The 26,842-nt window shown below is 70.3% G+C and overlaps 2 protein-coding genes across 7 annotated transcripts; one reads left to right on the top strand and one right to left on the bottom strand.

Annotated features, from left to right (window-relative positions):
• The first annotated feature begins 994 nt into the window (after positions 1-994).
• LOXL3 (lysyl oxidase like 3) lies at positions 995-15,659 on the top strand. 6 transcript variants are annotated; one of them, XM_064503940.1, is made up of 15 exons: positions 995-1,096; positions 5,056-5,388; positions 5,892-6,055; positions 6,167-6,378; positions 8,776-8,835; positions 9,016-9,244; positions 9,838-10,021; positions 10,101-10,255; positions 11,259-11,429; positions 11,860-12,022; positions 12,369-12,612; positions 13,208-13,323; positions 13,420-13,556; positions 13,849-13,960; positions 15,037-15,659. In XM_064503940.1, exons 2-15 carry the CDS (start codon positions 5,061-5,063, stop codon positions 15,108-15,110), a joined length of 2,349 nt encoding a protein of 782 aa, XP_064360010.1. In that variant the 5' UTR covers positions 995-1,096; positions 5,056-5,060; the 3' UTR covers positions 15,111-15,659. The 6 variants fall into 6 exon arrangements, with proteins under 6 accessions (XP_064360010.1, XP_064360011.1, XP_064360012.1 ...); XM_064503941.1 differs by having other exon boundaries at positions 5,051-5,388; positions 9,841-10,021; XM_064503942.1 differs by lacking the exon at positions 11,259-11,429 and adding an exon at positions 11,561-11,716 and having other exon boundaries at positions 5,051-5,388.
• A 1,548-nt stretch (positions 15,660-17,207) lies between these two features.
• Positions 17,208-26,754, bottom strand: HTRA2 (HtrA serine peptidase 2). Its single transcript, XM_026120149.2, has 8 exons — positions 26,289-26,754; positions 24,072-24,276; positions 23,807-24,001; positions 23,517-23,549; positions 22,924-23,032; positions 22,185-22,254; positions 17,890-17,985; positions 17,208-17,581 (listed from the first exon to the last, which is right to left on the bottom strand). The coding sequence occupies exons 1-8, from the start codon at positions 26,642-26,644 to the stop codon at positions 17,416-17,418; spliced, it is 1,230 nt and encodes a 409-aa protein (XP_025975934.2). The 5' UTR covers positions 26,645-26,754; the 3' UTR covers positions 17,208-17,415.
• Positions 26,755-26,842: the final 88 nt, after the last annotated feature.

The raw sequence follows: 26,842 nt of genomic DNA, 5'->3' as shown, positions 1-26,842 counted from the left end.
TGGCTGGTTCAAACGGCTGCTGCTGGCGATGGGGAATGGGGCGGGGGGGGGGGGCTGTAAGGGCTGAAGGGCATCGCGCACGGCGGGACCTGCCCCGGACGGCTGTGGCGGCCAGGGCCGCGCGCGAGGAGGGGACGCGGGCGCTGCGGTCCCTGCGTGAGCGGCGGCACCGCGGGAGCCGGGCTCGGGGGCGGCGGCACGGGGCGAAGCGCCCGCTCCAGCGCGGCTGCCGTCCGAGCGCAGCAGCCAACCCCGGTGGCTCGTGGCCGTCCTGCCCCCGGCGCCCCCGCTCCCCGCGGTCCCCTCGCGCTCGTGACCGCCCGCGAGGCCGTGGGCGCGTGGCGGGGGCTGCCCGTCCCGCTCCCCCCGTGGTGCCCGGCTGGCTCGCCCCGGGCTGGCACGCGGTGCGGCGAGGTGGCCCCGGGCTCCGCCGCCGCGGCCCGGAGACGCGCTGCCCTCGGCCCTAGAGGCCTCTCTGGGCTCTGGCCGCGGTCCGTCTCCCGGGGAAGGGCCGGGATGGCGCCGCTTCCTCCCGGCAGCCCCGCGCCCGCCCGCCGCCGCGGCTCCCCGCACGCCTCCGCCTCCGCCTCGCCCGCCGCGCTCGAGGAACGGGCGGGGCCTGCCGGGCCGCGACCGCCGGGCCCTCGGCTCCCGGGGCGGCCGCCGCCAAAGGGGCTCGGCTCTGCCCCGCCGCCGCGGTGCGGGGGGGCCGGGGGGGCCGGGGGGACCCGGCCTCCCCGCCGCAGCCTGCAAAGCGCCGGGAGGGAGCGGCGCAGGGAGCGAACGGGGCTCCGAGGGTTTCTCCCCGGGCCCCTCGGTGCCCCCGGGGGCCGGCGGGGCTCCGGCCGGGGGGGCCCCAGCAGCGCCGGGGGGGTCTGGGCAGCCCCGCGGCCCCCGGGCGGCTCCGGGTCCGCCCGCGGCAGCGCAGCCCGCGGGGAGCGGGGCTGTTCGGGGCCGGGGCCGGGGGCGGGCGGCGGCGGGGGGCGGCCCCGGGGCGGGCCGGGGCGGGGAGGGGCGGCCCGACCCCGCCCGCACTCGCCTGGACGCGCTCGCTCGGCGCCGCCGCAGCCGCCGCAGCCGCGCGGGTGGACGAGAGGTACCGGCGCCGCCCGGGGCAGCGCGCGGGGCGGCCGCGGGGGCCGCGTGCGCCGGGCCGGGCTGTCGGGCCGGGCCGTGCACCGAGCCCTTCCCCGCGGCGTCGGGGCCGGGGCCGCGCGGCTGGCGCTGCCTCCCGGGCCGCGGTCGGGAGAGTCTGCGGGGGCGGCGGGCGGCACCGGGCAGCTCTGTGGCCTCGCTGAGCGCGGGGCGGCGTGCGGGGTGTGCGTGCGGGGTGTGTGTGCCCCGGGGTGTGCGTGGAGTGTGCGTGCGGGGTGTGCGTGCCCCGGGGTGTGCGTGCCCCGGGGTGTGCGTGCGGGGTGTGCGTGGCGTGTGCGGGGTGTGCGTGCGGGGTGTGCGTGCGGGGTGTGCACACGAGCTGTGCAGGGTGTGCGTGCGGGGTGTGCGTGCGGGGTGTGCGTGCGGGGTGTGCACACGAGCTGTGCAGGGTGTGCGTGCGGGGTGTGCGTGCGGGGTGTGCGTGCCCGGGGCTGCGCGTGGCCGTGGGCTGTGCGGCCCTGCTCCTCGCGGCGCGGGGCTTCGGGAGCGCTGCGCTGGGGGCAGAGCGCCGTGCGAGGGGCTCCGCGTGCAGCCCCGCGCGGTGCTGGGGAAGGGGCCGTGTGTCGGAGGTGCTTCGCAGCACCGCAGCACGACGCCCGGCGGAGCGTGGCACCGCGTGTCCGCGGCGGGCTGCGACGGGACGCGGCTGCGGTCGCGGCTTGAGCCGTCTGGGTTTGTGGGCTGCGCTTTCGGCCGCGCAGAGCCGCCGCTCGCCGGAGCAGGCCCGCGGGGTGCCGGCGGGATGGGGTTTCGCCCCGCGGGACCCTGCTCGGTGCAGAAAGCTTCCTTTGTGCGCTCGGCGGGCAGCACCGCGGCCGCAGGGGTTGGGTGACGCTGGCTGTGCCGCGTGTCCCCGCTCGCGCGGGGAGGGGGCTCCGTGCGGTGCCTCTCCCGGGGGCTGCCGGCAGCCGGGGGGTCTGCAGGGCGCCGGGGGGGCCGGGCAGCCGCGCCGCGGGCCGGGGCGTGCTGGGCAGTGCCTGGCTCCGGGAGGCGTTTGCCGAGCTGCGGTTTGCAAAGGATGGTGGAGACTCAGGATTTCCACTGAAGCTGGAATTTGCTGTGGCCCTTGGGAGAGAGGGTGGATGAAGGGACGAGGCGGGGGGGCGGGGGGGGGGGAGGCGTTCCCTCCTCGCTGCGGGGCCATGCCTGTCCCGGGCTGCTCTCCAGAGGGGTTGAGCGGGGCTCACCCGCTGCCCTCCGCACCAGGGCCCCAGCGGAGCAGCCCCCCCCGCCCCCCTGGGGCTGCCTGGCCGCTGGGCTGCTGCGACAGGGCAGCCGGGGGCTGCCGCGGCGGCACCGTCTCCCGGGGTCTCTCCGTGCTGCCGCGGGTTTCCGCCGGGGCTGCCCCTCCGCAGCTCAGGGGGCCCCGGGCAGCGCCCGGCTGGGGCCAGGGCTGTGCTGGGCCCCGGGGAGCAGCCGGTGTTGGCAGCGCGGAGGGGGACGGCAGGGCGGGGGGACGCCGGGCAGCCCAAAGGGCTCGGGGCTGCTGGGGCCGGAGGGCTGGACCGGGAGGCGGCAGGGGCAGGGAGGCAGAGCCCGGAGGCCGGGACGCGGCCCTGCTCCCCGGGGACGTTCCCCGCTCCGAGCGCGGCCGCGTGTGACTGCGCTGCCTCAGCCTCCCCCGAGGGCACAAGCAGGCAGCGTCCTCCTCCGCGCGCTGGTGGGTTTCCCGGGCCTCGGGCGTTCGTGCCGCTCTCCTCGGAGCCCTCCCGGTTCGCCGGTGCCCGCTTTGCTCCGTGTCCCTGTGCACGTGTCGCGGCGCCCGCGTGGCCCGCGCTCCCCGGGCGCTGCTTTCGAGGACACCGTCCCCCGCCGCAGGGACGACCTGCGCCTGGCGGCAGCATCGCGCGCGGTCCAGACGCGGCAGCTTGCCAGGGGCCGAGCTCATCCGCAGAGCTGTCCCTTCCCCGGCTCCCTGCCCTTCGCCGGGGTTTCCCTGGCGGGCCGTGGGTTCGGCTCTGCCAGGCACTGGGACGCCCTGGCCGGCGGCACGGGCTCGGCCCCGCGCTGGCCCCGCTGGCAGCGAGCGATGCCTGGGGCCCCGCGCACGGCCCGGCGCCTCGAGCGGCCGGGACATTCCTGAGGTTTCCTGAGCCGCCGCGAGGACCTGGGCTGCTCTCGCCGCTCCCGCGACGGTGTTTGCTCAGGGCAGCGCGTCCTCCCAAGCCCTCTCCCTGCGCTGCGTCTGCGTTTCGTGCCGGCCGGCGGGCGCAGGCGGGTCCTGCACGTTTCCCCTCCTTGCAGGACCGGAGCTCCCGAAGCTCCCCGCGCTGCTGGTGGCCCGGGGCCCCGCGGGCCGATGCAGGACGCAGCGCTGCGGAGCGGGTCCTCGTCCCGGCAGCAGCACGCGGGACCAGCGGCAAAGCTCCCGGCAGGGCAGCGGCGTCGGCTGGGTCACGCGCCCCGGGAGCAGCGAACGCGCGGCTTGCCGGCTGTCCCAGCGCGGGGCCCGGCCGGTGCCGGCGAGCTGCGGGAGTCCTGCTCCGCAGGGGCAGCGCGACGGTGGCTCTCGCAGCGCTGCAGCCGGGCTGGCAGCCGGCGCAGACGTCCCGTCCCGAGGACGGTGCCGGGGAGGCTTGGCAACTTGCGACGGAGCCGCTCCGCAGCGCGGTCACCTGCGGCTGGGGTCAGAGCATCCCGCCGCGGCGCGGGGCAGACCGGCCCCCTCGTCCCGCCGTCGCTTGCACTCGCATGGCCCCGGCGTCCTCGCTGTCCTTCCCTGACCCTTCCCTGCGCCTGTGCCAGCGCTGGCGGCAGCAGCCTGCCGCGGCCCCGCGGATGCGGGTGATTTCAGCGATCCCGCTCGCGCTGAGCGCGCCAGACCCTGCGGCTCCGGCGATTGCTGTCAGGACACAGAACCCGAGCGCTTTGCAGGTGCCCAGTGCTGCCCGCTGCTCCTGGTGCCCCTTTCCTGGGTGCATGGCCTTGCGTTTTCGTTAGGGTCCTGTATGGGGGCCACGTGACGCCGTTTTACGGGGACATCTCGGTTCTGCAGCTCCCCGTGTCTGTGCCTCCGCAGACGGCACCGGGGAGGACTCTCCCCCCGCGACGGGGCTTCGCTGTCGCGCAGCGCGTGAGCCTCGCCGAGCTCGCTGGGTGGTGACTCCCCGGCCGCAGCCGCATTTTTGCTGCAGCAGGTGACCAGCTTTAATCCCCTTGGCGGGAGCTGCGCTGGTTTTGTTGTGTGCTAATTATTCACTGAAAGGTCGTGCGGGACGGGTTGAACGCCTTCCAGCCTCGGCCTGCTGTGCCGGCACAGTTACTCCAATTAACCGAACCTGTGGCCCCGTGAAGGGCTGCAGACGGCGGCTGTTTGTGCGGAGCCCGGCGGTGACTGTGCCGCCGTCCGTCAGCCCCGTGCAGCCGCTGCCGCGGGGTGTTTTGTTCTCGCGACCCAGGGCGGTGCCCGGGGTGTGGGGTGCCCGGCGCCGGCCCCCCCGGGTCCCCGAGCCGCCGTCTGCCTGCACAGAGCTGCCACGGCCCCGGCGCTGGGTTTGAGAGGTCCCTGCCCGTGTAAAGCGCGTGGGAAGGTGGTTTATAGGGAAACGTCCCCACTGTTGTGTGCTGAGGAGGCTGGTGTGGGTCGTGGAGGACACGGGTCACAGCGGGACGCGGGTCGCGACGGGACGCGGGTTGCAGCAGGACGCAGGTCGCAGCGGGCGCTGGCAGCTCTGCAGCAGCCCTGCCGGCAGGTCCGGGGCGCGGAGCAGCGCCGCAGCAGTGCCAAGCCGAGCTGCGTGCGACCGGGGGGTTTTACCCGCCTGGGTCTGGGAGAGAGGAGCCGGGGCGGCCGCGGGGAGCAGGGACGCGTCTGGGGCCGGGGAGCCGGGATCCCGCCGGGGCCGGGGCTGGGGCTGCCGCGCGGCCGCCCGCCCCTGACGCCGTCTCCCCGCAGGGCAGCTGCCATGGGGAGCCGCGGCGCCTGGGCACGGCCGGAGCTCCTGGCGCTGCTGGCCGGCGCCTGGCTGTGGGTGGGCAGCGCCCAGCCCGCGGCCCCCGGCCCCACGGCCGGCCCCGGCCCCACGCGCGGCCCCGGCCCCGCGCTGCAGTTCCGCCTGGCCGGCTACCCGCGCAAGCACAGCGAGGGCCGCATCGAGGTCTTCTACAACGACGAGTGGGGCACCATCTGCGACGACGACTTCACGCTGGCCAACGCGCACGTGCTGTGCCGCCACCTCGGCTTCGTGGCCGCCACCGGCTGGTCCCACAGCGCCAAGTACGGCAAAGGCATCGGTGAGAGCCGCGAGCGGGCGCCGGCGCCGTGCTGCACCGCGGGGGCCAGGCAGGCCCTGGCCGAGCGCCGGCGGTGCGCGTGTGCACGCGGTGCGTTGGTGCATGTGCATGCGTTGGTGCATGAATCCTCATTGGTGCATGCGCGTGCGTTGGTGCACGCGGGTGCCAGGCAGCCGGGGGGGCCATGCGCGTAGGTGCAAGCGGCCGAGCACACACGGGGGCTGGGGGTTGTGCATGCAGCACCACGGCGGGACGACACGTGCCGGCACAGCGCGGGGTGGCTGCGGCTCGGGCTGCGCTGCAGGGGAGAGGCTGCCCGGATCTGGGGGTGCACGTCGCATTTGGGGCCATTTTGGGGGTCGTGCCTGGGAGAGCGGCCCTCTGGGGGGGTGGCACCCCCCCGCTGCTCTGCCCCCTTGGAGCTCTGCTCCGTGTGCGTCCGGGGCTGCCCCGTTCCCGCGGGACGCCGCGGCGGCTCGGCCCCCTCACCCGGCACCTCGCAGGGCGGATCTGGCTGGACAACCTCAACTGCGGCGGGAGCGAGAAGAGCGTCGGGGACTGCAGACACCGGGGCTGGGGCAACAGCGACTGCAGCCACGAGGAAGACGCGGGGGTCATCTGCAAGGACGAGCGCATCCCCGGCTTCAAGGACTCCAACGTCATCGAGGTGAGGAAGCCGCCAGCCCGGAGCCCGGCCGTGGGGCAGCCCGGCGTGGGGCACTGCCTGCGCCGGTCCTCGCCGGGGGGCCGGGGGGCCGGGGCTGACGGTGCCCCGCAGACGGAGCAGAGCCACGTGGAGGAGGTGCGGCTGCGGGCGGTGGTGGCCGGGGCCCGGCGGCGGCTGCCGGTGGCCGAGGGCATCGTGGAGGTGCGCTACAAGGACGGCTGGGCGCAGATCTGCGACGAGGGCTGGGACGGCAAGAACAGCCGCGTGGTCTGCGGCATGCTGGGCTTCCCCGCCGAGAGGAAGGTGAACAGGAACTTCTACAAGTGAGTGGGGCCGGCACCGGGCGCCTGCCTGGGCGCTCGCCAGCCGAGCGGGGATGGGCGCCACGGCCGCCGGCACGCACCCCGCTCCCGCAGCACCGCGGTGCCGGCGAGGGCCGGCAGGGCAGGGGCGCTGCCCGCGGCGCGGTGCCCGGCGCTGCACGTGCCCAGCACCGTGTGTGCCCTGACCGCCCCGCCGCGGTGTCGCTCCTGCAGGCGGTTCAAGCGCGCGGCCAGGAGCGGGGGCCGGCCCCCGGGGCCGGGCGGCAGGTAAGGGGCCGGGCGCTCCGTCCGCCGAGCCCGCTGCAGAGCGGGGCCGGCCGGCCCCAGCCGGGCTCTGCCGTGGCGCTGGATCCCGGCGCGCAGATCCAGCCGGAGCAGAGCCGCGGGCCCCGGCGTGCCCGTGCTTGCCGCGTGGGGTCTGCTGCAGCGGGGTCCCCCCGAGCGCGGCCCCTCTCCCGCGGCAGAGGCAGCCCGGCGCCGGTTCGAGGGCTGCGGTGCTGCGGCCCCGCGGGCCCCGCCGTGGGGAGGGCTGCCGTGGGCAGGAGCAGGGCTGGGGGTGCCCGATGCCGGGGTGATGGGCGCGGCGTGGCGGGCCGTGCCTGGATGCGGCATCCTCCCAGGACCCCGCGCGCCCTCCGCCCCACTCGCTCCCTCGCCCTGTCTGCCAGGGGACCGTGGGCTAATCCAGGCCGGGGGGGACCAGGCCGGGGGGACCTCCGAGGTCTGCAGTCCGACCCGGTGCCCCGAGCAGGGTCAGCCCTGGGGGCAGAGCCGGCTCGGGGCTTTATCCCCTCGGTCTTGGAGAATCTGCAGGGATGGGGCTGTCCTGGCCCCTCCTCGACGGTGAGCTGTCCCCACGGGGACGGTTTCCCTCGTGTCCGTTCTGAGCTCCTTGCTGTGGTTCGTGCCTGCGGTCCCCTGTGCCCTGCTCTGCTGCACGGAGCCTGGCTCCATCGCCTGATAACCCGGCTGCCGCTGGGGCTCGTCTCGGGCTGAGCCCCCGACGGTCTCAGGCTCTCTGCAGCGCTCGCTCCATGGCACTGACGTCTTTTGTGTTGGGGGGCACAGAAGGGGACGCAGCATCCAGTTTTACCTTGTCCTGGGCTCGTGCCTTGCGCCATCCCTGCGCCCGTTTGGAGCTCTCAGCCCTTCTCTCGCCGCCGCTGGGACCTCGGTCGTGCCCAGCGCCTTCCTCCCTGCTGAGCGAGGTGACGCCCCGCATGTCGGGGCCGCACCAGGGCTGGGCAGCTCCCCGCCTGGCCGCCACAGCCGTGCAAGCTGCCCGGGGTGCCTCGCTCGCTTCCCGGGGCCAGCGGTGCTGGGCACAGCGCCTGCCGTGCTTGCCGCACGCGGGGGCCACGTTTGTGGGTGCCCTGCTCCGCGGGAGCATGACCCGGCCACGTCTGGCATCCAGAGGAGGACGTGGGCAGGGGCCTGTCGCTGCCGCCCACGTTCGACCTGCTGCTGCGGGAGCAGGCGGCAGGGATGCGGCGGGACGATGCGGCAGGGATGCTGCGGGAGCAGGCGGCAGGGATGCTGCGGGACGATGCGGCAGGGATGCTGCGGGAGCAGGTGGCAGGGATGCCGCGGGAGCAGGCGGCAGGGATGCTGCGGGACGATGCGGCAGGGATGCTGCGGGACGATGCGGCAGGGATGCTGCGGGACGATGTGGCAGGGATGCTGCGGGAGCAGGCGGCAGGGATGCTGCGGGACGATGCGGCAGGGATGCTGCGGGACGATGCGGCAGGGATGCTGCGGGAGCAGGTGGCAGGGATGCCGTGGGACGATGCGGCAGGGATGCTGCGGGACGATGCGGCAGGGATGCTGCGGGAGCAGGCAGCAGGGATGCCGTGGGACGATGCGGCAGGGATGCTGCGGGACGATGCGGCAGGGATGCTGCGGGAGCAGGCGGCAGGGATGCCGTGGGACGATGCGGCAGGGATGCTGCGGGATGATGCGGCAGGGATGCTGCGGGAGCAGGCGGCAGGGATGCTGCGGGACGATGCGGCAGGGATGCCGCGGGAGCAGGCGGCAGGGATGCTGCGGGAGCAGGTGGCAGGGATGCCGCGGGAGCAGGTGGCAGGGATGCCGCGGGAGCAGGCGGCAGGGATGCTGCGGGAGCAGGCAGCAGGGATGCTGCTGCATCCAGCAGGGTTTCCTGGGGCAACGTTGGAAACCACATCGCTGCTGCGAAAGGCGGCTGTGGCCCATGGCCAGGCAGCAGACGATGCCGCTGCACTGCTGCGTGACGCAAGGGGACCGGCACGGGGCTCCCGGGAGGGCCATCGCTTCCAGCTCCGGTTTTCAGTGGGAGCTGTGGCTGCGGCTGCGGCTGCGGCTGGGGGTGGGGGTGGCAGCCACGGGGCCCCGGGCTCCTCGGCGTTTTCTGTCTTCCAGGCTGGCCTCCAAATCTGGCCCCAAACACAAGCACAGGCAGGCCGTAGGGTCCAAGAAGAGGTAAATGGCTCCGGCGGCGAGCCCAGTGCCAGGAGGCCGCTCGTCGCCGCCGGAGCCGCCCGTCCCACGCCGCGGGGGCCGCCGGGGCGTGCAGCGAGCGCGGCAGGCTGGGGGTCCGCCGGCCCCCCCCGCTCCCGGCCGCCCCGCCGGCCCGCTCAGGGCTGCGCGCTCTCCTTGCAGGCTGTTCGCGGAGCGGCAGCAGCTCAACTACCGCCTGCACTCGGTGTCGTGCGCGGGGACGGAGGCGCACCTCTCCCTGTGCGCCTTCGACTTCTACCGCGGCAACGCCTCGGCGGCCTGCGCGGCCGGCATGCCCGCCGTCGTCAGCTGCCTGCCCGGGCCCCTCTTCGCCGCCGCCGCCGGCGCCCACAAGAAGAAGCAGCGGCAGCAGCAGCAGCAGCAGGGCCAGGTGAGCGCTGCGGCTGGGGGGCTGGCGGCTGCCCCGCTGCCCAGCCGGGCAGGGGCAGGGGCAGGGGCTGGGAGCGGGCTGTGCTGGGCCCCTGCGTGACGGGGCAGCGGGTGGGGACGGTCCCTGGCCCTGTGCATCCCTGGAGGCATGGCCAGCATCGTCCGGGCTGCACCTTGCCATGCCACGCCGTGCCGTGCCGGGCTGGGCTGCGCTACACCGTGCTGGGCTGCACCACGCTGCGCTGGGCTGCACCATGCCGTGCTGGGCTGCAATGTGCCATACTGGGCTGCACCATGCAATGCCGTGCTGCACTGTGCCGGGCTGGGCTGCGCCATGCTGTGTTGGGCCATGCTGGGCTGTGCCGTGCCGTGCCACACCGTGCCATGCCGGGCTGGGCTGCACCATGCCATAGTTGCACCATGCAATGTTGGGCTGCACCGTGCCATGCCGTGCTGCACTGTGCCGTGCTGCGCCATGCTGTGTTGGGCTGCACATGCCATGCCGGGCTGCACCATGCCATGCCGGGCTGGGCTGCGCCGTGCCTTGCCGTGCCACCACGCCGTGCCGTGCCGTGCCCGACCCGTGCTCCCCAGCAGCTGCGGATCCGGCTGAAGGGCGGCGCGAAGGTCGGGGAGGGCCGCGTCGAGGTGCTCAAGAGCAGCGAGTGGGGCACCATCTGCGACGACCGCTGGAACCTGCTGTCGGCCAGCGTGGTGTGCCGCGAGCTGGGCTTCGGCAGCGCCAAGGAGGCGCTCACCGGGGCGCGCATGGGCCAAGGTGAGGGGCCGGGGGCCCGGGGGCGGCAGGGGGGCTGCAGCCGCCCCGCGCCGCTGAGCCCCGGCCCTCCCCGCGGCAGGGACGGGGCCCATCCACCTGAGCGAGGTGCAGTGCGCGGGCACCGAGCAGTCCCTCTGGAGCTGCCCCTTCAAGAACATCACGGAGGAGGACTGCAAGCACGCCGAGGACGCGGCCGTTCGCTGCAACGTCCCCTACATGGGCTACGAGAACCTGGTGGGCGCCGCGCGGGGGCCTGGCGAGGCGGGGACGGAGCCGGGGGGGCCCCGGGCCCGCTGCAGGGTGTCTGCCCCGCTGCGCCCCACGTGCTCCCCGGGTTTGGGGCAAGGGCTGCCCTGGGGGGCCGGTGTCCCCAGCTGCCCTGGGGGGGTGGGGGCAGGAGGGGCCGTGGGGTCTGGGTGTCCCTATGTGTGGGGTGCTGTGGGGCAGCAGCTGCCCCCCCCCCCCCCCCCCCCAGCTCTGCCTGTGCCGAAGCATCAGAAAAAAAATCCCCGTGGGCCAACCAGGAGAGATTTTTTTTTTTTTTTAACCTGATGATGAAATGAGGGAGCCTGGAGCAGCGCGGTGCCGTCTGCCCCGGCCCGGCGTTTCATCCCCGCTGCGTACCGAACTTGCCGCTGCCTGTCACTGCTGGAGCGAGACCGCGCTGAGGAGCGCGCTGCTTCCCCAGCCAGGGACGAAGCCGCGAGCAGCTTTGCTCCTGTGGCCCCAGCACCGCGCTGGGCCCCGGGAGCTGCCACCAGCTCCGCTCACGCCCAGCATCCCCGGGGCTCCGGCATCCCTGGCATCCCCATGGCCCGGGCATCCGGCATCCCCACAGCTCCAGCATCCCTGGGGCTCTGGCATCCCTGGCATCCCCGTGGCCCGGGCATCCGGCATCCCCACAGCTCCGGCATCCCCGGCATCCCCATGGCCTGGGCATCCGGCATCCCCACAGCTCCGGCATCCCCGGCATCCCCATGGCCCGGGCATCCGGCATCCCCACAGCTCCGGCATCCCCGGGGCTCCGGCATCCCTGGCATCCCCATGGCCCGGGCATCCGGCATCCCCACAGCTCCGGCATCCCCACAGCTCCGGCATCCCCGGCATCCCCATGGCCCGGGCATCCGGCATCCCTGGCATCCCCGCAGCTCCGGCATCCCCGCAGCCTGGGGCCCCACCGCAGCAGCGGGCCGGGCTGGGCTGGGTCCCGCGGGTGATGCCGCCGCTCTCCCCGCAGATTCGGCTGAGCGGGGGCCGGAGCCGCGCGGAGGGGCGGGTCGAGGTGGCGGTGGGGGCCGACGGCGGCCAGCCCCGCTGGGGCCTGGTCTGCGGCGAAGGCTGGGGCACGCTGGAGGCGATGGTGGCCTGTCGCCAGCTGGGGCTGGGATTCGCTAACCACGGCTTGCAAGTAGGTGCGGGGCCGCGGGGCCGGGCAGGAGCCGCCAGCAGCGCCGCGGGACCGGGACCGGGATGGGGCCGGGACCGGGATGGGGCCGACGCCGGGGCCGGGGCGCTGACGGCCCCAGGCCTCTCCCGCAGATCCGCCTGGCCGGCGGCAGGACGGCGTCCGAGGGCCGCGTGGAGGTGAAGCGAGGCAGTAAGTGGGGCACGGTGTGCAGCGACGGCTGGACCACCAAGGAGGCCATGGTGGCCTGTCGCCAGCTGGGGCTGGGCTACTCCCTGCACGCCGTGACGGTAGGTGCCGGCGGGGCGGCCGGCGGGACGGGGCCGGCGTGGGCACCGGGGTGCCCGGGCAGGGCTGGCGGCTCCGGGGGGTGCGGGGGGGCGGCTGCCGTGGGGCCCTGCCGCTGCCCAGCCCGGCTCGCCCCCGTCCCCAGGAGACGTGGTACTGGGACGCCAGCAACGTGACGGAGATGGTGCTTAGCGGCGTGAAGTGCGAGGGCCACGAGATGGCCCTGAGCCACTGCCAGCACCACGGCGCAAACCTCAACTGCAAGAACACGGGCACGCGCTTCGCTGCCGGCGTCATCTGCTCCGAGAGTGAGCGGCCGGGGGGTTCGCGGGTGGGGGGGGGGTCTGCAGTGGTGGGGCCATGGGGCTGCAGGCGATGGGGGTTGCAGGCGATGGGGGCTGGGGGCTGCAAGCCATGGGGTCTGCAGGTGATGGGGTTTGCAGGTGATGGGGCTGTGGGCACTGGGGTTTGCAGGTGGGGGGGCTGCGGGGGCACCTCCTGCCCCGCTGGTGGGGTGAGCACGCGTTCGCCCGGCCGTGGCTCTGCAGGGCGGCTGCTGGCCCAGTCCTGCCGCCGCAGGGTGCTCGCCCATCCCTGCCGTCCCCCGTGCCGGCGGAGCGGCCGCCTGTCCCTGAACGGCCCTGTGTTCCCCAGCCGCCTCCGACCTGCTGCTGCACGCCCCGCTGGTGCAGGAGACGGCGTACATCGAGGACCGGCCGCTGCACATGCTGTACTGCGCCGCGGAGGAGAACTGCCTCTCCAGCTCGGCCCGCCTCGCCAACTGGCCCTACGGGCACCGCCGCCTGCTCCGCTTCTCCTCCCAGATCCACAACAACGGCCGCGCCGACTTCCGCCCCAAGGCCGGCCGCCACTCCTGGGTCTGGCACGAGTGCCACCGGTGCGTGCGCGGCTCGGCCTGGCCCGGCGGGCGGGAGAGGGCGCGGGCGATGCCGGTGCGGGGGATGCCGGTGCGGGGGATGCTAATGCCAGTGAGGGGGATGCCAGTGATGGTGATGCTAATGCCAGTGAGGGGGATGCCGGTGAGGGTGATGCTGGTGAGGGGGATGCCGGTGATGGGGATGCCGGTGAGGGCGATGCCGGTGAGGGTGACGCTGGTGGGGCGGCTGAGCCTGGGGGCTGTGGCTGCCCAGTCCTGCCTGCTTCGGCTCAGGGCCGGCTCTGGCTCTGGCTCTGGCTCTGGGGCTGCCAGGAGGGGTCTGCGGGCGGTGCCACGCAGATGAGCCCCCCGGCTCGGCCGGGGCGTCCCGCTGGCCGGGGGCAGCCTCGTCCCGTCGCAGGGCAGGGCAGAGCTCTGCCCGACCTTGCAGTGCTGCCGCCCCAGGGCCGGGGCTGCGGGACCCTCCCCGAGCGCGGCGGGTTGGGGGGACCTGCCGCAGGCCAGGACAAGTCTCCTGTTGGCTCTGTGGGGTCCCGTCCCCGTCCCCCTCGGCCGCCCCGGTGCAGCAGGCTCAGGGCGGCTGCGGCTCCTGCAGGCACTACCACAGCATGGACATCTTCACCCACTACGACATCCTGACGCCCAACGGCACCAAGGTGGCGGAGGGCCACAAGGCCAGCTTCTGCCTCGAGGACACCGAGTGCGAGGAAGGTGGGCGCCACGGGGCCCCGGGCGCAGCCCTGCCCGGGTGCCGGGTGCCGGGTGCCGGGTGCCGCCGCGCTGAGCCGCGCTCCCTCCCGCCCGCAGACGTGGCCAAGCGCTACGAGTGCGCCAACTTCGGGGAGCAGGGCATCACCGTGGGCTGCTGGGACCTCTACCGCCACGACATCGACTGCCAGTGGATCGACATCACCGACGTCAAGCCGGGAAATTACATCCTGCAGGTGCTGCCACCGGGGCCCCCACCCTGCTCGCAGCCCCCCCGTGCGCCCGTGCCCCGGCTCCCAGCCGGCTGCCTCCACCGGCCCGGGGCCAGGCTTCCCGGCGGGGAAGAGCCGCGTCCCGAATGGCCCTGGCCGGACCTGGGGCTCCCCCTGACCCCGGCCGGGCTGCAGGGCTGAGTGCTGTGGGGCCGGGGCCGCTGGAGCCGTGCCCAGCTATGGGCTCCGCTGGGGCCAGCCGGCGTGGGGCTGCACGGGGCTGTGCCCCCCCACCTCCAGCGTCCGTGCTCCACAGGTCGTGATCAACCCCAACTTCGAGGTGGCGGAGAGCGACTTCACCAACAACGCCATGAAATGCAACTGCAAGTACGACGGGCACCGCATCTGGGTGCACAGCTGCCACATCGGTAACGGCCGGGGCCGGCGCGGGGGGGGCGCTGGGGCGAGGGCGGTGTGGGGCGTCCCGACGGCGGTGCTGGGGAACGATGGGGCTGCGGGATGCAGTGGGGCTGGGCAGGTTAGGGGCTGGGGCAGGTTGAGGGGGTGGAGCAGGCTGTGGGGAGCTGTGGGGCAGGGTGTGGGGCTGGGCAGGCTGTGGGGCACTGTGGGCAGGCTGTGGGGCTGGGGCAGGTGTGGGGCACTGTGGGGCAGGCTGTGGGGCTGGGGCAGGCTGTGGGGAGCTGTGGGGCTGCAGTGGGGCCAGGCAGGCTGTGGGGCTGCAGTAGGGCAGTGGGGCTGGGGCAGGCTGTGGAGAGCTGTGGGGCTGCAGTGGGGCCGGGCAGGCTGTGGGGCCGGGCAGGCTGTGGGGCTGCAGTGGGGCCGGGCAGGCTGTGGGGAGCTGTGGGGCTGCAGTGGGGCTGGGGCAGGCTGTGGGGAGCTGTGGGGCTGCAGTGGGGCCGGGCAGGCTGTGGGGAGCTGTGGGGCTGCAGTGGGGCTGGGGCAGGCTGTGGGGCCGGGCAGGCTGTGGGGCTGGGGCTGCAGTGGGGCCGGGCAGGCTGTGGGGCTGGGGCAGGTGTGGGGCTGGGGCAGGCTGTGGGGAGCTGTGGGGCTGCAGTGGGGCCGGGCAGGCTGTGGGGCTGGGGCAGGCTGTGGGGCTGCAGTGGGGCCGGGCAGGCTGTGGGGCTGGGGCAGGCTGTGGGGCTGGGGCAGGCTGTGGGGAGCTGTGGGGCTGCAGTGGGGCCGGGCAGGCTGTGGGGCTGGGGCAGGCTGTGGGGAGCTGTGGGGCTGCAGTGGGGCCGGGCAGGCTGTGGGGCCGGGCAGGCTGTGGGGCTGCAGTGGGGCCGGGCAGGCTGTGGGGCTGGGGCAGGTGTGGGGCTGGGGCAGGCTGTGGGGAGCTGTGGGGCTGCAGTGGGGCTGGGGCAGGCTGTGGGGCTGCAGTGGGGCCGGGCAGGCTGTGGGGCTGGGGCAGGCTGTGGGGCTGCAGTGGGGCCGGGCAGGCTGTGGGGCTGGCGGAGCCGACAGCCGCTGCCCGGCGCTGGCGCAGGCGACGCGCTGAGCGAGGAGGCCAGCAAGCGGCTCGAGCAGTACCCGGGGCAGCTCAACAACCAGATCTCCTAGAGCCCCGGCAGCGGGGCAGCGCCGCCCGCCCCCCGCGCGTGGCTCGCAGCTGCCGTGGGGCCGGCAGGGAGGCCGCAGCCCGGCACCGCCGCAGCCCCGCGCCCCGCCGGGGCCGCCCAGGACTCGCCGCGGCCCTCCCGCCGCCGGCCCCGGTGACACCGCACCGCCCGGGGCCGCCGGCCCCAACCACTGCCGGAGACACGGTGCCCCCCGGCTGCAGCACACGGGTACGGGCGGAGGGGCCGGCGCACCCCTCCCAGCCCCTCTCCCACGCCATGGCCCCCCCGCTCCCCGCTCCCCGCCTGCCCCGGCTCCTCTCCCCCCCCCGGCCCAGCCCCTCGCTGCCCTCCCGGCTCTGCCCTCGGCCCCGCCGCCGCCCCCCCGCAGGGACCCCAGCCCCGCGCCCCACCCGCGGGCGGCTCCGCAGGGCCGGGAGCCTCCCCGCCGGGGCCGGGACGGCGGCACTGGCTGCCGGTGCCCGGCGGGGGCCCCCACCCCCGGTTCTTAGTTGTAATTTTATTTTCTCTATAAAGGTGTCAGTTCTGTTTCCCCAGTGGCTGCGGGCCCTTCTCTGGGGTGGGAGGAGCAGCGCGGCGAGACCGGGCGGCACGACGCACCTAGGGCTGCGGGGCTGGGCAGGGCGCGCCGGCAGAGAGCGAGGGAGCTGCCCCCCCCCCGCCCCCATCCTGCATGGAGCGAGGGAGCTGCCCCCCCCCCCATCCTGCACAGAGCGAGGGAGCTGCCCCCCCCCCGCCCCCATCCTGCACAGAGCGAGGGAGCTGCCCCCCCCCCATCCTGCACAGAGCAAGGGAGCTGCCCCCCCCCATCCTGCACAGAGCAAGGGAGCTGCCCCCCCCCGCCCCCATCCTGCACAGAGCGAGGGAGCTGCTCCCCGAGGGAGCTGCCCCCCCCCCCGCCCCCATCCTGCACGGAGCGAGGGAGCTGCCCCCCCCCCGCCCCCATCCTGCACAGAGCGAGGGAGCTGCCCCCCCCCCCCCGCACGGAGCGAGGGAGCTGCCCCCTAACCCCGTCTGGACGGAGGCAGCCACCGCTGTTCTGCCGCAGGGAGCCCAGCAGCGTGACCTGCCAGCAGCCCGCTGGGGCTGAGCCGCGGGAAGCCCAGGCTTGCGGCCGCGCGGGCCCCCCCGCCGCGGGAGCAGTGCCGCACGGACTGGCACAGGCGGCCCGGGGCCAGCAACACTTGGGACGGCCGATGAGGGTGACGCCGCGGTGAGGGCAGGGACAACCCCGCTCCTGCAGCTCTCTCCCACCTCAGCCAGCAGCTCTGGTCCTGCTTGCGGCTGGGGAGCACGGCGAGCCCCGGGCAGCACAGGCTGCTCCTCTGGGACGGGACGGGACGGGACGGGACGGGACGGGACGGGACGGGCGGAGGAGAGGGGCAGCGGGCGGCTGGGCTGCGGCAGGCCTGGCCCCGGGCCGCGGAAAGCCCTGCGGTCAGCGCTGCCAGAGCAGCTATGCGAGCAACGCGGCCGGCGTCTCTGCTATTTCCCCCGCGCGCGGCCGCCCCTCCCGGCTGGCTGGGACTCGCTGGGGAAACAAATTCCGCCGGCGAGGCCAGGGCCGGCGCTGAAAGGAGGCCTGTTCTCCCGCGGTGGGAGGAGCGGGCGCGCGGGAGCAGCTGCTTTGAGCTGCCCTTCGCCGCAGCACCCCCAGGAACTGTGCTTCTTTCATCTCCTAAAAATAACAGGCGTGTGCGGAGGCTCCGGAGCCCCTTCACGGGCAGGGCCTGGCTCGGACACACACGTCCCCTTATGCCGGGAGCCCAGGGCCAGGGCAGCTCCGGGGGGGCACAGCTCGCCCAGAGGGGAGGTGGCCCCACGAGCCGCGGCTGCGACGGCAGCACAGGCCTGGTGCCCACGTGTCGCAGACGGAGGGGTCAGGTCATGCCCAGCGCAGGCGTGAAGGGGACGGCAGGACACCTCCGTCCTAACAGAGGAGGTAACTGGAGGTGCAGTCGGTGTGCTCGTCCTCTGCTGAGCACCGACGCAGGGGACGGGGCCCCAGGCAGCCCAGCCTCCCCAGGCAGCACACAGGGTACCTGCGGCTGTGCGAAGGAGGCCACACGGCCCTGGGGGCTACCTAGAAAAGTGCTTTATTGGAGTAGGGAGAACGGTTGCGCTGAGTCCACCAAGCGCCAGGCCTTGCCCTCCGCCTGGCCCCCTCCAGCCTCTCCGAAGCGCTCAGTCTCTCCCCCGACCAGCACGGATGCTGCTCTCAGTCCTGCGCCCTCGGCTCGTGGCCGCGCTGCCAGCCGGCACCCGCGGTGCCCCGGGCTACGGCTCCGCTACTCCGTGACCTCAGGGACGACACTCACCAGCAGAGTGTCGTAGCCTCGCCGCACCAGCAAGGCCAGGTTCTGCTGCGTCCGTACCGCGTCGTACACGTCCTCTGCGCGGCGCGAAGCCTGCCCGTTGATCTCCAGCACAACATCGCCGGCCTTCAGCCCTGCCCTGGGGGGAAGACCACGATGAGTGAGTGCGCTGCGTGGGACGCAGACGATCACAGCTTCGTCTTCCAAGGAAGGAGCCAGGCACTACAGCGAGCTTGGGCTGTTGTCCCAGGGGTTCCTCCTGCAGCACAGGCACCTTAGCCAGAGGGACCCCAAGCCCGGGCAAGAGCTTCCAGTCTGCTGCTCCTGCAGACTAGGCTCTGGGGCCCAACGCCTGCTCCTCTGGAGCGAAACGCTCAGAGCAGCTGCTAAATGCGTCCTGCACGCCTGCTCCCCATGCCACGCCACCAGGTACAGGGCAGCACTTACTGGTGGGCCGGGGAGCCGATGATCACCTTGTGGATCAGCACTCCATAGGAGACATCGGGGAAGCTGGGGTCACGCAGCTTCAGCTCAGCCAGGATGCTGCAGAGTGAAAACGGGCATCGCAGTGAGGAGAGGGAGGCAGAGCAGGGCTCCCGCCCCAGCCGCAACGGCACGCAGCTGGAGAACACGGTGCAGAACCCCTCCTCCTGCTCCCCCCACGCTGCTAAGCGCAACAGACAGACAGCAAACCCTGCAGGCATTCAAACACCACCATCTTCCTGTCAAAAACCAGCAGACAAAGGTCCTGGCTGCGCCAGGGAGAGCTGGAAACTACCAGGGCAGCTGCCAGCTGGATCACAGCTGCTGCTGCTGCACCTCCTGCGTCTGAGCAGACCCATGTCGGAGAGCTTTTCCTGGTGTCAACCTACATCTCGCCTGCTGCAGTTTCATTGCTCTGTGACTGATGTAGGTAGGACACGGAACAAAAATTATTCCCTTCTCTTTTTTCCAGATGTGTCAAGCAGAGGTGTACCTACATCTCTCCATGGAGTCTAGACTAAACAATCCCAGTCCCTCCAATCTTCCCTCAAATTACGTTTCCTAAAGCTCTGATTACTCTCACTGCTCCTCTGGATTCTCTCCAATTGCTCCTCGCCCTACTTGAGAGAGTCCAGAGCTGGACGCAGCACTCCAGCTGGATCCTACCAGCGCGGCGGGACTGCGCGTCTCCGCAGACAGACTCTGCACTCACCCACCACGCCCCAGCTCTGACCCACCGCAAGCCCAGGAACTCCCGCAGCAGCTCTGCCCAGCCCCTTCTCCCCATCCTCTACTTGTTCAGTTTGATTCCCCGCTTTGCACCTGTCCTCACTGGACTGTGCCGTACTTTTCCACAGACCTTTGCAAGCTGCCCTCCCTCCTTGGTTTGATGCGGTCTGCGCGCTTCCTAAGTCAAGTTCATGCCTCCACCTCGTTACTAACACTGAGCGATACGTGCCCCTAGGCAGCTCGCTGTACAACACAGTGAATGCGTGCTTCTGAGACCGAGGGCGACAAAGTCTCTAAGAATGGCTGTACCAGGTCAGTCAGATCTAGTGTCCATCTACGCCAGCACACTATCTCCTCAACACCAGCTGCGGATACCACAGCTCCCCAGATACGCAGAGCCTCCAGCTGCCTGGCTCAAGAAGCTGTAATTCTGCATCTTGGTATTTGATAGCCACTAACAGATTTTTCTTCAGTAAGTTTTTTCTAGTTGCTCTTTTGAACTCTCAATACCAGCAAGTTCTACCATACATCGCACGAAGACCCAACCCCACTTCTGTTTTGAATGCATCTCTAGTAACAACCCCTCCTGACCAGCTGTGCACCCCCATCATCAGTCTCATGCAGACCCTGTTCCCAACAATCGGTATCACTTTCCTCTGTTGTTTTAGAAGTCCTTTACCTGGTCCCCAAAGCTCTATGCTGTAAGATGGGATGGGGGAGCTCAGGCCCTCCCCAGCTCTAGATCAGTCATTATTTGAGCAGACTTTTCCCCAGCTCTCTTGATTTTCTCTCCTCTTTAAAGAGCCATACGAATCTTAACAATGTCTTCTCACGGAAGGTGGGGTGTCCGTGCTGGTTCTGCTGCTGGTTCTGGTTCAGGCTGCCAGAGGCACCCGCTTTCGCCCAGACGCCTTTCACGGCTTCTGGCACTACGGTGCACCTGAAAGCAGTGCTGAGGAGGTCGGACTGCTGGAACGAGGCACCAGCAGAGCGCAAGCGCAGCTCTGCCCCTAAGCCCTCACCTGCAGGCTCCAGAGCTTTATCCCCAAACTGACAGGAACCCGCAGTGGTTCTGGACTGGAAGGTTGGCAGGGACAGGAGCCAGCACTAGTGGCACCTAGTTGGCAGGGACAGGAGCCAGCACTAGTGGCACCTCCACTCAGCAATCCCCCCTCTGCGTGCGGGGACGCTATGCCAGCAGCAAAGCCAAGTCCTTTGGGGTCTGCAGTGTTCTCCGGAGGAACGTGCACACGGGAATTGCTTAGCTCAGTCCAGCCTGGGGGATTCAAGACCTCTCACTCACGCTGCGCTCTCGTGCGGCAGCACCCAGGCACGTGCTTTCCATTGCTTCTGGCAAGCCTGGAAGCGGTGCTCCACCCCGGAGGAAAACGCCCGGACCTCAGCTCTCCTGGCCCCTCACCCGGACGAGCCACACGAGGTAACCAAGCCAAACCCACTCAGGGCCTGAGAAACTTCGCGCAGGTGAGAACAGTGCAGCACCGGGCACTGCACACATGGCGCATCCCAGCCTCATCCCGGCCTCAGCGACTGCAGAGCCCTGTGCTAGCCAGGGCCCTTTCTTTTCCCACGCTTGAGCTGAGCCCAAAGCCATGGGAACACCTTCGCTCCCTCTGGGCAGCAGAGCTTTCTACACAGGGCAAAGCCTGGTGTCTTGGGAAGCTCCTGCCTGCTAGACCCAGCCTGGGTAGCAGGACCAGCACTCTGAGAAACTCGGACGTGCTACAGATCTGCCTCTCCCTCCTGTCCCGGGACACATTTCTGCCCTCACAAGAGCGTGCTGAGACAGCGTCATTGCCCAGCTCCAAGGCAAGCAACGTCATCCGCCCAGGGACTGGACACAAAAAGACCCAGCGGTCAGATATTGGTTACAAACCGAGGGCAAGGCTCCTTATCTGGCGGTTATCAGCTCTTCGGTATCTTACTGACGCGTTCTTCCCAAGCAGCTGTCAGACTGCTTGCGGGCTGTGTTGAGGCTGGATCCACTTTCCAGGAGTCACGTCCCAGGCATGTCACGCTCCTTCCCCGACGGACCTCCTCCCGCGCCCTTGTCCAGGAGAGGCAGCAGGAGGTTGGGCTCAGACCCCGCAGCACCCGTCCAGCTTTGCCGAGTACCAGCACCATCTGCCGGGCACAGCGGCGACGGCGACAGTCCTGTCCACCGTCCACCCCGCCTGCAACTCAGGAGGAACGGAGACTCTGCTGCTCCTTTGTGTCCCAGGCAGGGTCCCCAGCGGCTGCACGGGGGTCCAGGGCAGCAGGCAGTCTGTAAACTAGCCAAACACACAAGAGCCAGCAGAACCTCAGCGACGGCCGAGCACAGCCCCGGAAGCTGTTTCTGCCAAGCAGGCTGCTACCACCAACCGCACTATCGTGCTGAGACCCAAGTGTCAGTTAAAGAGCTCTTCAAAGACAGCAGCAAGAGCCCAGGAACCAGAGCAGACGTTGCCTTTGAAAAGGAGAATTGCTCCGAGGTGAGCGTGTGGGTCCAGCACTCTCCGCACAGACACCCTCCATCTAGGAGGCTGCAGGCAGCGTTCAGGTGTGGCTCCCGCAGCGATTCCCTCCCGTGGCTCACAGCACCCCGAGGAGCTCTGCGCAGGCACGCCAAGGGCTCTCCGGCCCTCTGCACAGCACGGCTTCCCCTGCTCGCAGGGCATCTGCTCAGGACGCTTGGTGGGGCTGCCAAGGCCTCAGGCCTGTCTTGGGGACCAGCTGAACCAAGGGCTGCAGGCAACGCTCCCAGCAGACCCACACAGGCTCTGTCTGCAGTCCTCTGCTGACTAGGACGTCTCCTAGGGCAGAGCAACACGACGTCCTTCCCAGGTCACAGCCGTGAGGATGAGCAGTCTCAGACGCATGAGTCTTCTTCCCACCTGCCAGGGAGCTGCTGGACAGCACCAAGACAACTTCCCTCCAGGCTTCCTCCCGACACCCAAGGGCCTCGCCCGACACTTCGGGTGGCAGCCACACTGCGTGCACCGACACGACGCGCTCTCCCACCCGCTCACCTTCTCCCTCTGGAAGTCAGCTCTACTGCAGGCAAACTTACACTTGCACATGCTGCAGGTCCCATATCTGAGAGCAGTTGCTGCACCACAGCAATTGGTGGATTCCACCTGGTGCACCCTTCCTCCCAGACACTACAACTTGCCCAACTTTTTCATTTGTCACATAGCTCTGCATTCAGGCTACGTTTCAAGAGTTCTGTTGAAGTCCTCCCAACAAAAATGATATACTGATGTGGCATTTTGTGTGGTGAATTTAGGGACTTTTTATCAGTTCACAGATTCTGCCAGAGTGTAGAAATTTGCAAGCTTCTAATTTACCCCGACACAGCCTATAGTCTAAACACAAAACGAGTACAAAAAAGATTGGAGAATATGCAGGTTTAAGCTGTGAAGACAATCCTTGCCTAAGCAGATACACCCAGTTAGTTTAGAAGATCCCATCACAGAGTCACCATGCCGCAAAGAGACCAGCCCGCTGGCTCCAGGTCTCAGCACACGTACCTTGGCGTAAGAGTCAGCATCATCACCCCTATGTAGCGGCGCTTTGTCTCTGCATTGCCAAACCAAGAGCCTGTCGAAGGAAAGCACATCAAATGACAAGGCTGAAAAGACGGTTCTGCACTCCAGAACTATCTCCACAGCACTGGGACAAGCAGCTGAGTCACAAAGCCCTCCCACCTCAAAGGATATGTGCAGAGATATTCTCCAACAGACACACTGTATTCACTGAACTCCCTACCAACGGCTTATTTAGGTTTCATTTATCAGTTAGAGCTTTATCAGTACTGTATAATGCTGGGTTGTTTTGCTTTCTTGGTTTGTGTTGTCATTTTCTCAACTCAAAATATCACTCCACAGTGTCAATAGGAGAAACAAACAGATAGCAAGAATCCACATTAAGTAAATGCGCTACATACTCTCTGGGGACTTAAGCACAAGCTACGTGGGATTACACAATTTGGAAGTCTTTATCTGCAGCAGATGCAGACCAGCATCCTCCTAGCAGGTGGTGAGGCTTCTGCGGCCATGGAAGCAGCAGCACAGCTTTCTTTGGCAGAGAGGTGCTCACCGTTTCGTGCTAGACAGGACAAACTTCTGACACCCCCCTCCCCCCCAAAAAACCTCTTTCTCCTGCTGTGCTTGTCTTTCTCTCAAAAAAAGGGCCAAGAGCCCAGGTGTTTCCCTCTTTCAACCTCCTCCTGCCTCCTTCCCCCAACACCTGAGCAGGGACCCAACTTACTTTTGCGCTGTTCCTCCTTTTGCAGGAACTTCCGCAGTCGGTCTGAGGGGATGGCAAAAGAGATGCCCGACGTCACCTTCATAGTGTTCACCCCGATCACCTCACCGTCCTGCAGGGAAAGGGCGCTGAACCAGCCAGCCCGCGTCTTCGTGGAGAGGAGGGCAACTACTGTGCAAACCTTGTGTCCCGCCTGCACGCCCATCCCTTCCCGGCCTGCCCCACTCTGTGTCCCCGGGCAGGGACGGTCCCGCAGGCCGCAGTCCCTGCAGCCCTTCCCGTGCCGTGCGAGCCTCCGCGACGCTGGCCACGCCATGGCGGGGCTCGGCTCCGCTCCGCCCGTCCCCTCAGCTACGGCCGCGCAGAGCCGACGCTGAACAGGGCCAGGCTGAGGCCGAGCAGCAGACCCAGAGTTCCCGCTCCGGGCTGAGGGGCTGCTCACCTCCCGCGGGGAGCCTGGAGCGTCACAGTCCCCGCTCCCGAGGGCTGCGAACACCCCGCGCAGGGCTCCCGGGGGGACCGGCCACCCGCAGGCACAGACCCGAGGGCCGCAGAGCCTCTGCCATGGCCAGCGGGGACATCAGCAGGAGACTCACCAGGTTGACGAGGGGGCCCCCGGAGTTCCCAAACTGCAGGAGAGAGAGCAGCAAACAGGCTGTGAGCGACATTCCCAAACGGCAGAACCCGAGCAAGGAGGCAGAGGACATGGGTACGAGGTGAGGAGCACAGCCAGCGCCCCGGTGACTAACCAGAATCCCTTCCTCCTCCTGTCCCCTGCGTAAAGCCCCCTCTGGCCTCCTGCAGCCCCGGGCCCCTCCCCAGCGACCCCCTCCGCAAAGAGGCCAGAGGACAGAGACGAGGCGCCGACCGGCTGCGCTCCCCTTACGTCGATAGCGGCGTCCGTCTGGATGTACTCCATGTCGGAGGCGGTCAGGCCCAGCTCCCGGCTGCCCCGCTGCGCAGAGCTGACGATGCCGGAGGTGATGGTGTTCTGCAGGGCGAACGGGCTGCCCATGGCCACAACGAACTCCCCTTGCCGCACCTCGGAGGAGCGCCCGAGCGGCAGGGTGGGCAGCGGGTGCTGGGAGAGAAGCAGAGAGTGAGCAGGTGGCAGGGGACCAAGGCGGCGTCCCCGCAGCAGCAGCAGGCACCTTAGGCTTGATCTTGATGGTAGCGATGTCCGCAACCTGGTCCACGTCCTGCACCACGGCGTCGTACTGCTCTCCGCTGGCCAGCTTCACCCGCACGCGCCGCCGGTTCGCCACCACGTGCGCGTTAGTCACAATGAGCCCATCCGGTGACACCAGAAAGCCCGAGCCGTTAGAGATGGGCACGTCGCGGCCCGAAAAGGGGTGCCTGCAAGATGGGCGTGGGTCACGAGGGCGGGGGGACCCTGGAGGGGCAGGGGGGACCCTGGAGGGGCAGGGGCGGCAGGCCGAGGCCACACGGACTCGGTGGCACAGGCTGGTGGGCCCGAAGAGAAGGTGGGGGGCAGTGAAGAAGTGTCTGAGCAACGGCGTGATGGGGAAGCTCCTCCTCCTCCCCAGGGAAAGGTGCCCGCCTCAAGCACCTGCACAGATGTGCAGGCAGCAGGGGAACAGGAGGAATACGAAGTCCACACGCAGCCCCAGAGGCGTGATCTCCCCGGGGTTACGGAGACGCAGGGGCACGGTTCACATGACTGGAGAGCTGCAATGGACGGCGCGGGCTCTTTAGGAAGGGCAGGGAGGGAAGATGAGGAGGAGCGACTGCGCTCTGAGCAAAACAGCAGCTCAAACAAACAGAGCTTTGCCTGGAGCAGGTAACGAACCCACTGGGAGCTCGCGGGTAAGCCTGCTTCAGACAGGCGGAGGAAAGCTCAGGACTGCAGACCCTGGCACTCACAGGGATTTCAACTGCACTGACATACGCTGGAAGGGCAACAGGAAAACGTGGGCCTTCTGCCGAGCGGGGCAAGGGGCTGGAGACGCACGACACAGGCAGGGCTGAGCTACCCAGCACGTCCTTGCCTAGTTCCTCACGCTTCCCAGGCTCCCGAGCCCAGGGGCAGAGCCCGTGGGAATGCAGCACTACCCACAGCAGGGGAAGTTCAAGTGAGGGACCACTCAAGCCAACGGATCACGCACAAGTCCACGGGACCAGGCAGGAGGCATCCAGGGGTGCCGAGGGGGACGGCCAACAGCATCGTGAGGCTGCTCTCGATGCTCTTTAAAAGGTCACGGGGACCAGGGGAGGCTGCTGCTGACTGAGAAAAGGCAAACGTCACACCAGTCTGCAAGGAGGGCAAGAAAGAGGGTCTAAGAACTGCAGGGTAGTTGTTCTCACCCCAGTCCCTGGGAAGCTGATGGAGCGCATCCGCCTGGAAACTACCTCCAGGTGCCCAACAGGCAAGAGGGTGACTGGCAGCAGCCAGCCCAGATTTACCAAGGGCAAATTGTGCCCGACCAGCCTGACTGTGAGGAGAGGAGCAGCTGTGTAGGTGCAGGCAGGGCAGTGGATACTGTTTATCTCAACTTTAGGAAGGCTTTTCAGCGTGGCCTCCTGGTATCCCAGCCACAGGTGACACGTGGGATGGGCAGGATGAACAGAAAGCCCACTGGGCCTCCAAGGTGAGACTGCGGCAGAGTCCGTTGGGTGATCAGGAACCGGCGGCATGCCGCACGAACCGATGAGGGGGCTGATACTGTGTAACATCTTTATTAATGGACTGGACAGCGGAACAGACTGAGCTGTCAGCAAGCGCACAGGTAACACCAAACCGGGGGGGCAGCCAGTGTGCTGCAGGGCAGCGTTGCTGCTCAGAGGGACCTCGACAGGCCAGAGACACGTGCTAGCAGGAACCGCACGGAGCTCATCAAAGGCAAATGCAAAGCTCTGCAGGGGGGACAGAGCGATCCTGCGCTGCAGGATGGCCTGGGGCTGTGGGCTGAGAAGCGGCTCTGCAGACACGGTCCTGCTGGGCAACGAGGTGACGGCGCAGCAACAGCTTGGCTCTGCGGCGAAGGCCGCCCGCGGGCCGGCTGCATGAGCAGGGAGGGGGACAGGAGGCAGGGCGACGGGAGGGATCCCGCCCCCCCCCCGGCCCGCGGGGCAGCCGGAGCGGGGCGTCGGGCCCTGAGGCCGTCAGGCCGTGCCGGGGCAGCGCGGAGGGGCTGGGGGAGCCGGGCCGCGCCCCGGGGGGACGGGCAGGGCCGGGGGTCTCGCTGCTGCCCGCGGCCATCTGGGGACGCAGGGCAGAGCCGGGCTCCCCCCCGAGGGGCGCCGGGACGGGGCGAGGGGCGGCTGGGCACTTCCCCCGGGGAAAGGGAGGGGCTGCCCCCGAGGGGGCGGGGCCCGGCGGGGCCGGGGCGGCGGGGCGCAGCCGGTACCTGCCCACGATCTCCACGTAGACCAGCGCGGGCGCCGTCTTCTCCACCACGTCGGCGATGAAGTTGAAGGCGGCGCGGGGCGAGGCGGGCGGCGGCGGCGGCGCGGGCACGGCGGCGCGCAGCGCGGGCAGCGCGGGCCGCCGGGACTCGCCCTCCCGGGCCCACAGCAGCACCAGCGCCGCCGCCCCGGCGCCCAGCGCCGCCGCCAGCGCTCGGCCCCCGGCGGGGGGAGGAGGCGGAGGTGGCGGCGGCGGCGGCTCGGCGGCCCCGCACAGCGCCCGGCACCAACGCGCCGCGCCCGGCCGCAGCGCCGCCACCGCCAGCGGGGCCCGCGCCCACCGCGCCAGCGCCGCCATGCTGCGGCGGGCCGGGGCTCCGCGACCGGAACCGGAACCAGAACCGCGGGGCGGCGCGAGGGCCTCACGGGCCAAGCGTCCCGCCGCGGGGTGTGCCGGGAGCCGCAGTCCCGCCGCGAGGCATTCTGGGAGCCGTAGTCCTGCCGCGGGGCATGCTGGGAACTGTAGTTCTACCGCGGTTTGGGGCAGGCCGCCGCC

This window comes from Dromaius novaehollandiae, unplaced genomic scaffold, assembly GCF_036370855.1.
Source record: "Dromaius novaehollandiae isolate bDroNov1 unplaced genomic scaffold, bDroNov1.hap1 HAP1_SCAFFOLD_70, whole genome shotgun sequence".
NCBI lineage: Eukaryota > Metazoa > Chordata > Aves > Casuariiformes > Dromaiidae > Dromaius > Dromaius novaehollandiae.
Note: the sequence above shows the minus strand (reverse complement) of the source record. Positions and strands in the feature narration are given on the sequence as shown.

Excerpts from the sequence above, each read along its gene's own strand:
- LOXL3 (XM_064503940.1), top strand. The coding sequence starts at position 5,061 with ATGGGGAGCCGCGGCGCCTGGGCACGGCCGGAGCTCCTGGCGCTGCTG. Across the intron at positions 12,613-13,207 it reads GTCTGGCACGAGTGCCACCG|GCACTACCACAGCATGGACA; the intron begins GTGCGTGCGCGG and ends CGGCTCCTGCAG. Across the intron at positions 13,557-13,848 it reads CGGGAAATTACATCCTGCAG|GTCGTGATCAACCCCAACTT; the intron begins GTGCTGCCACCG and ends CGTGCTCCACAG.
- HTRA2 (XM_026120149.2), bottom strand. The coding sequence starts at position 26,644 with ATGGCGGCGCTGGCGCGGTGGGCGCGGGCCCCGCTGGCGGTGGCGGCG. Across the intron at positions 24,277-26,288 it reads TACGTGGAGATCGTGGGCAG|GCACCCCTTTTCGGGCCGCG; the intron begins GTACCGGCTGCG and ends CCCATCTTGCAG. Across the intron at positions 23,550-23,806 it reads AGACGGACGCCGCTATCGAC|TTTGGGAACTCCGGGGGCCC; the intron begins GTAAGGGGAGCG and ends TCTCTCCTGCAG.